The 12,150-nt window shown below is 35.5% G+C and overlaps 1 protein-coding gene across 1 annotated transcript in view; it reads right to left on the bottom strand.

Annotated features, from left to right (window-relative positions):
- lamc3 (laminin, gamma 3) overlaps window positions 1-12,150 on the bottom strand; it is a 135,762-nt gene that overhangs the window by 81,934 nt on the left and 41,678 nt on the right. Inside the window, exons 5-8 of the mRNA XM_083531702.1 lie at window positions 8,002-8,190; window positions 6,339-6,456; window positions 2,820-2,918; window positions 1,249-1,385 (exon numbers count right to left, since the gene is read on the bottom strand). Coding sequence (XP_083387828.1) covers window positions 1,249-1,385; window positions 2,820-2,918; window positions 6,339-6,456; window positions 8,002-8,190 — 543 coding nt within the window. The remainder of the gene's footprint in view (window positions 1-1,248; window positions 1,386-2,819; window positions 2,919-6,338; window positions 6,457-8,001; window positions 8,191-12,150) is intronic.

Consider the following 12,150-nt stretch of genomic DNA (forward strand, 5'->3'; position numbering starts at 1 on the left):
TGCACTATTTTACATCTGGCATTATTAAAGTGAAAAAATATATATATAAAACAGCTTTGCAATGATTTACATGTGCAAAATATCTTCTTGAATGTAATTTTTTGGTCAAGAGTTTGTATGCTTTGATAGTCACCTATTATTGATTCTATCAAAGGATGCTTGCTTCATCATTGCTTCAGCTGAGTTCAGGTGGAGTATTCATAACCAATTTGGTGCAAACCATTGAAAGTAGGTATTAAAATGGTCTCACTTGTGCTTTCATGATAATATATGATTTATCTTGGTAAATAAAAAAAATATTTTTTTTTTACAATTAATAAATTTTGATTTCAGTATACTGCTAAAAATTAAAAATCTACATGTATAACAAAAATCTGTATTTCCACATTGTGTAGATACGTTACTAAAGCACAAAAAAGCACGTATTACATACAGCAGACTTTCCAATATAAAATATATATATATAATTTAACACTAGCACATATAACATATAGCGACATATTTGTGGACACTGGACCATAACACTGTGCTTTTCGGAACATCCCATTTTAGATTTAGTCCCTGTTTTTTTTTTTATTAGATTTTGGAGTGTGGCTGTGGAGATTTGTGATCATTCAGCCACAGGCGCATTAGTGAGTTCATGGACGGATGTCAAGCGAGAAGGTCTGGTGCATAGTCAGCGTTCCACTTCATTCCAAAGGTGTTCAGTGGGGATGAGGTCAGAGCTCTGTGCACGACACTTGAGCTCACTGAATTTAACCTCGGCAGTGCATGTCTTCATGCCCAGTATTTTGTACACAGTGCACTGTAATGCTGAAACAGACTTTTGCCCCTTTTGGTTTCGCTGAAAGGAAATTGTAATGCTAAAGCATACTGCCAGACTTCTTTTGTATGCTTTGAAATGTGTGGCAAAAGTTAAAACCATATACTGTATACTGTAAATGTGATGGACTATCTATATGTATGATCACAAACATTTGCTATTGTCTATTGTTCTCCATGTTATAAAACATTTAGTTTTGTATGTTACACTACTCACTGTATCATATAGTTTGGTTATATAATGTGCACTGTATATTTTATTTTTGTATTTTGGCAAATACAGTCCATTAGACTACATAAAAAATACATTATCAAGATGATTAATAATGCAATATGGTTGAGGTTTGACCTCATTAACCCTCATTATATACCATTTAATGATTTTATTGCTGAGCTGCTTAGAGAGGATTTTGTGTGATTGATTACCCTGAAGGAAGTTGGAGGTAATGTTGAAGGCCACATGCTGACTGGAGGATGAGCATGCTCGTGAGTGGCCAAAGCAGAAACACATCTGACAGCCTTGTGGATTGTCGGGTTGGAAGTTGAAGGAGCCAGGTTTGCATCTAAGCATGTGCACACAAACCACAAACACACACAAACAATGAAGCAAAAAAGACATTCTGATCCAACTGTACAGGAACTGTTTATTTAATATATACCAGTGCATGATTGACTGGAAGCTCTGAAAGGTTTATACTATATGCCTTATAATCAACTATACCGTATTTTCAAGACTATAAGCCGCTACTTTTTTCCCACATTTTGAACACCGCGGCTTAAACAACGAAGCGGCTAATTTATGCATTTTTCCGGGGGTTTTCCCGGTTTCACAACATTAGACCAATGAAATTGCCGAACGGGTTCAGGTGAACCAATTAAACTATTAAATCAGATGCGCTCCCACTGAATCGGGCCGCACCACATCATAAATAACGATGATGTTCCTCTGACGTTTGACCTGCCGCTCACTCGGACTCTCAACAGGAAATGCGAATCATTCGTCACGCTGAAAACAACCAGGCATGAAAAAAACGCACTTCACCTGTGTTCTGAGCTGCACGGCATCGAGAGAAAAGCTTCACCGATGGTGATTTTTAAACACATGACGATGCCAAAAGAAAAATTCTCGAGGGAAATTGTTGTGAAAGGAAGGAGGAAGACAGTGAACAATGACTTTCTTGGTAGGCTACTGTTTAGATACAAGCTGTGTAACAGGCACTGCCTTTCGTTAAAGCCTGTGTAAAGTTCATTAGTTTTATGCGTGCGGCTTATATTTGGGTGCAGCTTATAATAATAGTCTGGAAATTACGATACAGTTGAAGTCACTGTGATTTGGACTGTAATTAATATTGGTTTATCTTTAGGCCTCTTCTTCATGCCATCTCAGGGAGATTTTTTTTGCCACAAGTAGCTTGCTCATTATGGATGAACTTACAATTAAAACAAACAAACTTTAAACATTTTTGTCTATTGTTAAAAGTATATATATATATATATATATATATATATATATATATATATATATATATATATACACATACATACATACATACATACATACATACATACATACATACACACACACACACATATATATACTTATTTATATTTATTATATATACTTATAAACTTATTTTTATTAATTTAGTCAGTTTTGCACTGCAAACATCAATGATATGTTAAACTGGTCTGTGCTGTATAAGTGGGATCACCTGTCTAGGTAGGTGTTACACAATTTTAATGCACTTTGCACCATGAAGTAAATATATGTATATGAACATTGTGTATGCTTGTTTACAGTAAGGCATTAAAATTTCATCTCACACATCAGAAAATAAGAATAGTTTTAGAAATATATGAAAATTCTATTTTGTTTAGGTTTTTTTTCCCCCTGCATTTTCAGTAAAAAAAAACAAATCAGACATATCAATCAGAATTGTACTGCATATCCATGGCATTAGCATATTTGTGTTACATGTGTTGTGTAAAAAGGTCACCTGTCACATGAGTGTCCTTCCACATTGGATTTGCAGTGACATCTTCCATCTCTAGCTGAGCACACGCCTACGCTGCCTCTTTCATCACACTCACACGACCTACCAACAAACACACAAACCAAAAAATTATTTAAATAAAGCCTTGGACTGCGCACAGTGGCTTTAAATAACACCTACTCTGAATCTGCATTTTGTGTATTGTGCAGTGACAAATTCTCACATTTATTTTTTAAATAATGTTTTACACAAGTTTTTTCCCCCTCACACCAAATAGGGAGCATCTTTCCCATTATCTTTAACATGCCACTGTATATGCATGAATATGTGGTAGACTATAGCAAATTGAGTGAAATGGGGTAAGAGGAATGCTAATGCCACTTTATATTTGTATCTGGCTTTTCTGATACCAGAAAACAGCATTTAAGTGCACTCAATTTTTATATAACTATTTAAATAATTTTCTGTTTACTTTTACATTTTAGGTTTATTTATTTATTTGTTCTGTTAAGAAATGGCAGGTTGCATTTAAATGTAAATTTATTATGCTTTTTTTTTGTATATGCTTTAAATGGCATTAAGGTATATTTAATTATCATAAATGTGCCTTGTATATAAATAATAATAAAAATATATCATATAAATGTTGTGACATATTCTGGGTCACTAAAAAAGAATTCTTCCTCTCGTTGTAATTGACAGCGTTTTGCAATAATAAGCTGTCTATTACTTATAATTCAATTAGCGCTCACATTCTGCTTCTCTCTCTCTCTCTCTCTCTCTCTCTCTCTCTCTCTCTCTCTCTCTCTCTCACTGAATCCTTCAAATTTTGCTTTGCTCTTTTTCTTCATTTCTCTTTCTCAGTCTCTCTCTCTCCTCTCTATTACTTGTCAGTTTTGGTCTATTCTGCTTTGCTTCACCGAACCAGCTAATTCATAGCACAGCATACTGACTCACACAGGCCACAAGGGAGAGAATGAGAGAAAGAGAGAGCGAAAGAGTGAAAGATAAGCATGGGCGTTTGTACTTGATTTTCCGGATGTGTTGCACTATACTTCTATATTGTTTTCTTTATTTGTGTCTTTACAGCTAAAACCCTACCAGTAAAAAAGTTTGGACAAATCTGTATAAACTGCTTGAAAATGTTAATTAAGGGATTAACACAGATGTATTTGGTGACCAAAAAAATGGCTAAAGCTATTTACAATTCAGAAGAAATGTTACATTTATAATAGTATTCTGGTTAAAGCTTTGCAAATGTAATTAATTGAAATCAATTTAATTTATTTTTCTTGGAAACTTATTTGGACCAAGCCCAAAATAGCAAAATGTTAGGTTTTTAACAGTTTTGACAAAAAAATCATTGGTCAGGAAATTTGCAAGAATTAAACAACTTATAATAGGATAGCTTTTCCAGGCTGTGTGGGTAAACACAGGAATAAGGGTTAATCCCAGAAATGGGATCCCAGCCATGTTCAATTTAACCAAAAGCAGCTTAGTAATCATGACTATACCTTTGCCTTACTGGATTGAAATTTTGGTTTTCTTAAACAGTTTACAGCAGCAAAAGTACATGAGCAAATAATGGCACAGGCGGGCTCATTAGTGCATTTTTCTGACCACTGATTTGTTGTTAAAAATATTATAAGCTTTACATGTTTCCATTTCAGCCTTGGTGCCCCAAAATAAAGCAGAGATATACTGTAGAAAAGGTAGAATATGTGCTAGCCTGATTTATTTCCATGGTACGCAGTGACCAGTTTTCATTAACTGATTGATTCATTGAGTGATTCTTCTGATTTTTCTTCTATCCCAATAGGCTGAGAAGTTTAGTCCAGGTTCCTCCATCCTTGGCCACACATTCAGATCTTCTTGGGGGATCCACAGGCATCCGTAACCCATTTGTTAGACAGAATCTCAATTTTGCCTCTGGGTCTCTGTCCCATGGGATTTGTCCAATACAGCTCTAGCTGAAGTTAACCAGGGAGAATCATTGTAAGAAGATGGAAGCAATCAACTTTCAGTCTTGTCAAATTTTCTTCCTTTCACAGTCTGTGGCGTGTCCATGGACTCCGTTCTTCTTGGCCTGCCCTTAATTCTGTCATGAATTCCATCCTCAGAGCTGTTTTTGGTCTAGAATGTTTGTTATTTGTTCATGTGCTTTTGTATTTTTAACTTACTGCCTAAGTTTTTGTTTTGATCCCATCTTTATGCTTGCCATGTCAGTTTTTTCCAGTCTCACTGATGCTTCCTGCATTACAGCTCATGTTCTACAGTATATATTTGACTTAGCAACTTAGATATGCCTGTAATAACCTTCACAACATGTACCCTGAGACCTGTTAGTGTTTCCTGACTATCAATCATAGACTCCTGTTATATTTGATTATAGATGCTTAAATAATAAATCTGCCATGTTATAAAATTATAAGAATAAGATCTTATTAGCTGACTAGCTGCAATAGCCCATAGCGCACTTATCTGGAGAATTTGTGTATACTGTATGCCCACACTAACATTAGCAGCAGGAGACATCAAAAATCAGATTTAAGGGCAGTAAATAGGCAACAAAAGTAAAAGTTAGGTTGGCGATTCTGTAGAAGTAAAGTTCAAAACAAGTCAAAAAAGTTTTAGTGCAATGTTTTGTTTTTAGTGCACTACTGAGCACTGACCTCTCAAGTGACAAGTTAAGAGAGCCTGCAATTGAAAATGTATGAATTGGGAAAGAAGTCATAATTATTTGCTTGCAGACATAGAAGTTAAAGGTAGCACAAGGTGGCTGATGGAGAGAAAAAAAAAAGAGAAAGGTCATACAGAGAAGATGGTGAGTCTTGAGACACATCTAGATATATGCCATGTTCACTGTCACAGGTACCTAAGAATCATGTTAAAGTTATTAAGAATTTAAACTGAAACAAAGTATTAATCAAAATCAGTCAATAATCTATTTATATATCCACATGTAACCCATCTGTCTATAAAGCCATTTATCCATCCATCCCTGTTAAATATATATATTTTTTTAATAGAAAGGAGTAATAATTTAGACGTACATATTGTTTTACTTATATGCTTACTTAATTTGTTCTTGTTTGCTTGCTTACCTTATTCTAATGCATATTAAGGTGGTATTATCTAATCAGCTATCTCTACATATACGTTCGATTAACATACCTTAATATACCTAATATGCTTTATTTTAAAGCAAACGCACAGCCTTTTGAAATCCAGCAAGCAGCGGAACATCTTACGAAGTTATGGGTATAGATGCTCATCTTTGCTGATTGCAGATGTCACCCAAGCCATAGGTCTAAATTGAAATGTGCTTGCATCTTCACTACTTTACTAAATGAAGTAGTGAAGATTTCATTTAGAAGAGACCATCAGGTATACTTATTTTGAATAAGTCAAAGAAGAAACGTGTTTAAAGTATTACATTTCAATGTTTTATATGAGAAAATGCCTCAAGGCAAGATATTGTACATCCATTGAGTTAAAGATAAGCATTAGCACCATCGTTACCTGCAGCCCCCTGGTCCAAGAGAGTGGAATCCAGGCTTGCAGACATCACACCTTACCCCCATCACACTCAGCCTGCAGCGACATGTCCCTTTCTCATCGCACTGCAGACTTACAGAGCCTGGAGAAAGTTTAGAGAGGGAGAATATGAGAATGGTTTTTGCAGAAAATTATTTATAGACATCTGCTTACACAGCTACAATGGGATTATTGACTTAACATGTACATTTACAAATGTAATATCTGTATTTTATTTATATAGCCTACAGCCTGACAGCCTGAGATATTTCTAATGACTGTTGTAATAGATTTTCTATCTAAAAAGGTGCTCAATGGAAGAAAAATAATACGCTATAGTATATAGGGATCAGATACTAATTACTGTTTTTTGTATGTGGCTCAGATAAATTGTCTTGCCATTACTGCTATTTAGTAACTGTTTACAGCAGAGGTTAAAAGAAAAACCTCTGAACGCTGTGGGGGGCTACTGTATGCTTTAATCTCTTTAGCTGAATCAAATGCACACAATGAAAAGAAAGCATGAATATTTTATTGCTTCAAGGTCATTTTCCTGGTTCCCACAATAAATCATGTATGTTTATACACTGAACACAATTGGGAACAAGGTAAAAACAAAGAGTTTCTAAAAGGTTAAGGTTAGAATAAGCTACAGGCATACAAATATTTAGCAGCAGTGATATATAGGCTAGTAGGTGCTTAATCTTTTGAGAGTATGTGTGTATATGTTAGTGTTTTGTTGAGGGATCAAATGTTCAAGTTTAGCCTTTGACTATTTACATTTAATCTCATAGAAACATGGGGTCATACTTCAACTGAAATCAAATCAAACAAAAAATCCAAGCTATGAACTATATTTAACTTGAAACAATATAGTGTTTTTGGTGCCAATTTCTTAGTTGGTGTTTTTAATTTTGTATTTGTTTCATTAATCCTGTGAGACATTTAATGATTGTCTGCCAGACTGAAGTCACAGGGGAACAATGCTAATGCACTTACAAAGCTGGTTTAATGATCTCGAGCTTATGTGATGATTATTTTTTATGGTTAGCTTCAAAAAAGTTGTTTTCTTACTTACCATTAGCATTATTTCATATAATACATTAAAGAGAACCTCAGTGTTGAATTAGAAGAGTGGAAAATGTTGGTCTCAAAGATCCAGAATATAATGCAGCTACACAAGTGGCATAGTTGCATTGAATTATGCTAGAGACTTGACTTGGCTAAACTATGACTAGTGTGATAACTGGTGGTTTGGTACGTGATTTCTTTGAGCAGAGTGTATAGGTGTGAAAGTGCTGCATCAAGTCAAAATTAAACAAGGGATGATTACCACTGGCACCATTATCAGTGGGTGGAACTGCATTGTAGGTAATGATGGAAAATAGAATGCAGAAGAAGGAAGTCCAAACAAATACAATTTTGGAAGCCACTACACATACCATCATTATAAATGTTGATAATGCAAGTCACTTGGTCAAGGTGACTCCTTCCTTTAAGCCAAATTTTTTGGTTTTAGATGTGGACATGGTATTGGTTTTGTTGGTATTGTATTCAAATGAAAATGAATGCACATCATTTTTTTTTAATGCACATAATGTACCTCAATTCATCTGTGTGTCTGTGTGTTCACATATCTACATCTCACCCATTGTGCTACAGCTGCAGTCGTTGCAGGGAAGCAGTGGAGACGATCTATAGAAATTCTCTTTGCAGTGTTCGCAATGCGGCCCTGCTGTATTTTCCCCACAGCCGATACAGCGCCCACCGCTACCTGTACTGCGGTACAGCTCCGCATCAAACACGCACTCATTCGCACGTTCGCTGCAGTTACACTCTGGCAAAAAGCGTAAAGTGGAATAGTTTGAATGCTATGTTTGGATTAGATGTTAATAGACTTTAAATGGTTAAGAGAAGGCAAAATAACAGGCAATGCTTCATGTCAAACAGCTGTTCCTCACTCTGTCTTTCACACAAACACAGAAACATGCAGTTTACATTTGTGCAAACTCAAATTATTTAATCCCAACCATCCAATCACAATCCTCAACAAAATAACCATAGCTTATTATGCATTAGCCACCTAGGGGGGCATTATGGGAAATGACCCATTTTATTCCAAATATGACTTTCCCAATTTCATCTGCAACCACTGTAGGAGTATCAGTCCCCATTGTGCTGTAATGTCTGTGCCTATATTTGAAGGAAAATCATTCTTTGTAACATTGTGGATGGTTTCGTTATCATTGTGCATAACTATTTATTAAATCATAACATTAAGGTATGATGTATTTGAGAATTACGAGCAACTAATGCATTACTAAAATTTTTGAATATTGAATAGTAAAATATTGACTTATTACATAAAAAATTCTGTGGTCTAGTACTATTTTTTAACATTCTGTCATTACCATCATATGTGTACCTATAGTTGTATTAGTGACTTTGTATACATCTGGAGCAGATGTTGTGAAATAATAATAAATAAGAGGCAAGGGTTTGAATAAGAGTTTGCAAATGCATAAAACCTATGTTCCAGGAGATGGTAGTTCAGTGTTTAAAGCATTGGATTTTAGACTTCAGAAGGTCACAAGTTCCAATACCACTAAAAAAAAGAATTCCAGTACCACTAAGCTGCCATTGCTGGGCCCTTGAGCAAACCCCTTAACCCTCAACTGCAAAGTTGTAAGTCACTCTGGATAAGGGCATCTGCCAAATAAAGGCACTGTACACCTCAATGATAGAACTATAATTAATGGACACTCTGTGCCACTTTTATGAGGATGGGCTCTCTAGAGTTTGGTTCCTCTCAACGTTTCTTGCTCATACCATCTCAGGGGGTCCTTTTTAAAAAAAACTAATTCAACTAAACCAAAATGGCAGCTAGGATCTAGGAAGTGTGGTCAAAAATCATAGATGGAGTGAAAGTGCTGGTAAACGTGGGTGAAATACACTAAAAAACATGCAACAGACAATTCCAGTATTAAAGACAATATATTAACAGACAATTACATTATTAATAGAATGAATAACACTTAAATGCAATATTATTACATATTTTTCTTTGTTTACTTCCACATGGGTCACAACTTTATATCCAACTTGAAAATTGGGTCCTGAAGCAAAACCAGTGCTCTACATAACTGCGTCTGGATGCCAGATGTCTTCTCTTTTTGCTGTCCTTCATGTGCCAAATCCAATCAAGCAAGCACAAGTATTGACTTTCTGCTACAGGCCTGATACAGGAGTTTGAGGATGGATTAAGGAAAAATGTCAAGCCTGAGTGCAAGATCTTAGTTGATCACAACAACACTCTCTTGATCAGAAATCTTGAAAACTTTATCTGAATAAACGTTTTTCTGAAGGGAAAGTTTATAGGACTGTGGTGAGACCTGCTATGTTGTAATGAATTTACATATAACATTACTGTATATAAAGCTCTAACATAAAAATAAATAATTTAATGTACACAATACAGTTCCCGCTTAAAGTACTGGATTTGCCAAACCAATTATTTAGTTTTTGCAGTACCCAGAAGTACAGTATATTGGGTTTGAGGTCAGAAGATAAATGAGATGATACATTAAAACTATATTACCGATATTTACACCTACAATAGATATCTAAAACAACTTGGCACCTTTGGTGGAAAACCAGACAAATTGTTGTGAGTATTATTATTATTGACCATAAAATAACACTTATTTGGTTTCCATGGATGTATCACCTGCATTGAGCTAATGACCTAGTGGCATCAAATTGCTATATTCTTGTGAAGCTTTTCCAAGATTCTCTCAGCTGCTGTTTGTTTTTGGATGTTGTTTGCTTTCTCCCTTCAGTCTCTTCTTTCAGGAGGTAAAATGCTGTTCAACTGGGTTAAGGTCTATGAATTTCTTTCTTTCTTTCGGCTTCTCCCGTTAGGGGTCGCCACAGCGGATCATCCGCATGTTTGATTTGGCACAGGTTTTTACGCTGGATGCCCTTCCTAACGCAACCCTCCCCATTTATCCGGGCTTGGGACCGGCACTAAGGCTTGTGCAACCCTAATGGCTGGGGTTGGTTCCCTGACCGGGGATCGAGCACCGGCCGCAGTGGTGAGAGAATCCTAACCACTAGACCACCAGGGAACCTTGGTTAAGGTCTATGAATGATGTGGACAATCTAAATCATTAAAAATAAAAAAGTACTGCATTGTATTTTGGGTCATTGTCATTGCTTCAAGATAATGTTCCTTACAATTAGATGGGATGCATTTCTCTACAAAATGAACATTTTTTCTGAGGACTTCAGAATTCCTTCACTGCTTCAATCACGAGATAATAAAAATTAGTGAGCCTTTTTCAGAAATAGCCATACAAACACATCATGACACTATGTCCACCCTGTTTTAATAGTGAGTTTATCTTTTGTATGTATTGAATCATTATATCAAAACATTTCCTTCTCTGTAGTAGAGGTTAATCTTGGTTTATCTCTGTATTTCGTTGCAAATCTGGACTTCCAATTCTTACTTCCATTTCTTCTCTTGAAGACTTCATAACATTTCACAATAGCTCTGTGGAAATTCTTCTTGTTACTGAATCGTTTTTGTTGTTGTTTTTATGTCCAAACAGTCATAAATTGCTGGCTGGTTAATACAACCAGTGGTTTTTCCTTTTTTAGGACATAAATTATTGTATTGGTCATTCCATATCCTTGTGCAATGACTGGTTGGTTTTTACTTTTTTTCCACTTCAAAACAACACGAGGCTCTCCAATAAATAGCTCACTGGTCTTTAACAGAGCACATGTAAGCAGCAAGAAACAGCTCAGTCATGTGTTCTAGTATTTTGGATCACTTAAAACGTTAGTGGGTTAAAACTAAATGTTTTAACTGTTTAACACATCTAGATGTAAATATCAGGAAATGAAAAGTATAATTCTGATCTATTATAATATTAATCTTTTGATCACAAACCTAATTGTTTTCAGGGTATAACAAAAACATAATTGGACAATGTTCTTCCAGAACTTTTTGAACAGACAGTATGAGTATTCAGCATCCTCACATCTTCTTTGTATAATGTGTGCACCTACTGTACATCTCTTCATATATTCATATATCATATATATATTTGTGGACTCCTGATCATGATTAGTATGTGGTTTTTGAACATCTCATTCCATGTTTAGTCCACATGTGCTGTTACAGTAACTGTAACTTTTCTGGAAAGATGTTCCACTAGATATTGGAGTGTGGTTCTGAAGATTTGTACTCATTCAGACACAAGGGCTTATGTAAAGTCAGGAACTGATATAGGGTGAGGATGCCTGAGGTGTAGTTCACATTCCAATTCATCGCAAATGTGTTCAGTAGGGTTTAGGTCAGAGTGCATCCAGAAATTATTCACAGTGCTTCACTTTTTCCACATTTCATGTTACAGCCCTATTCCAAAATGGATTTAATTCATTATTTTCCTCTAAAAAAAATAATGTTCCATAATTACAATGTGTAAGAAGTGTGTTTAAAATCTTTGCAAATGTATTACAAAAAAATAATAAAAAAAAATCACATGTACATAAGTATTTACACTCTTTGCTCAATATGTTGTTGAAGCTTCTTTGGCACCAGTTACAGCCTCAATTCTTTTTAATGCTACAAGCTGCAAACACCTACAGTTTGTTTGGGCAGTTTCTCCCATTCTTCTTTGCAGAAGCTCTTCAGCTCCATCAAGTTGGGTGGGGAGTGTCGGTGCATTCGCAGAGTTGTTATCTTGGCTGTGTGCTTAGGGTCGTTGTCCTGATGGAAGATAAACAG

The sequence above is a fragment of the Silurus aristotelis genome, assembly GCF_946808225.1.
Source record: "Silurus aristotelis genome assembly, chromosome: 26".
Lineage (NCBI taxonomy): Eukaryota > Metazoa > Chordata > Actinopteri > Siluriformes > Siluridae > Silurus > Silurus aristotelis.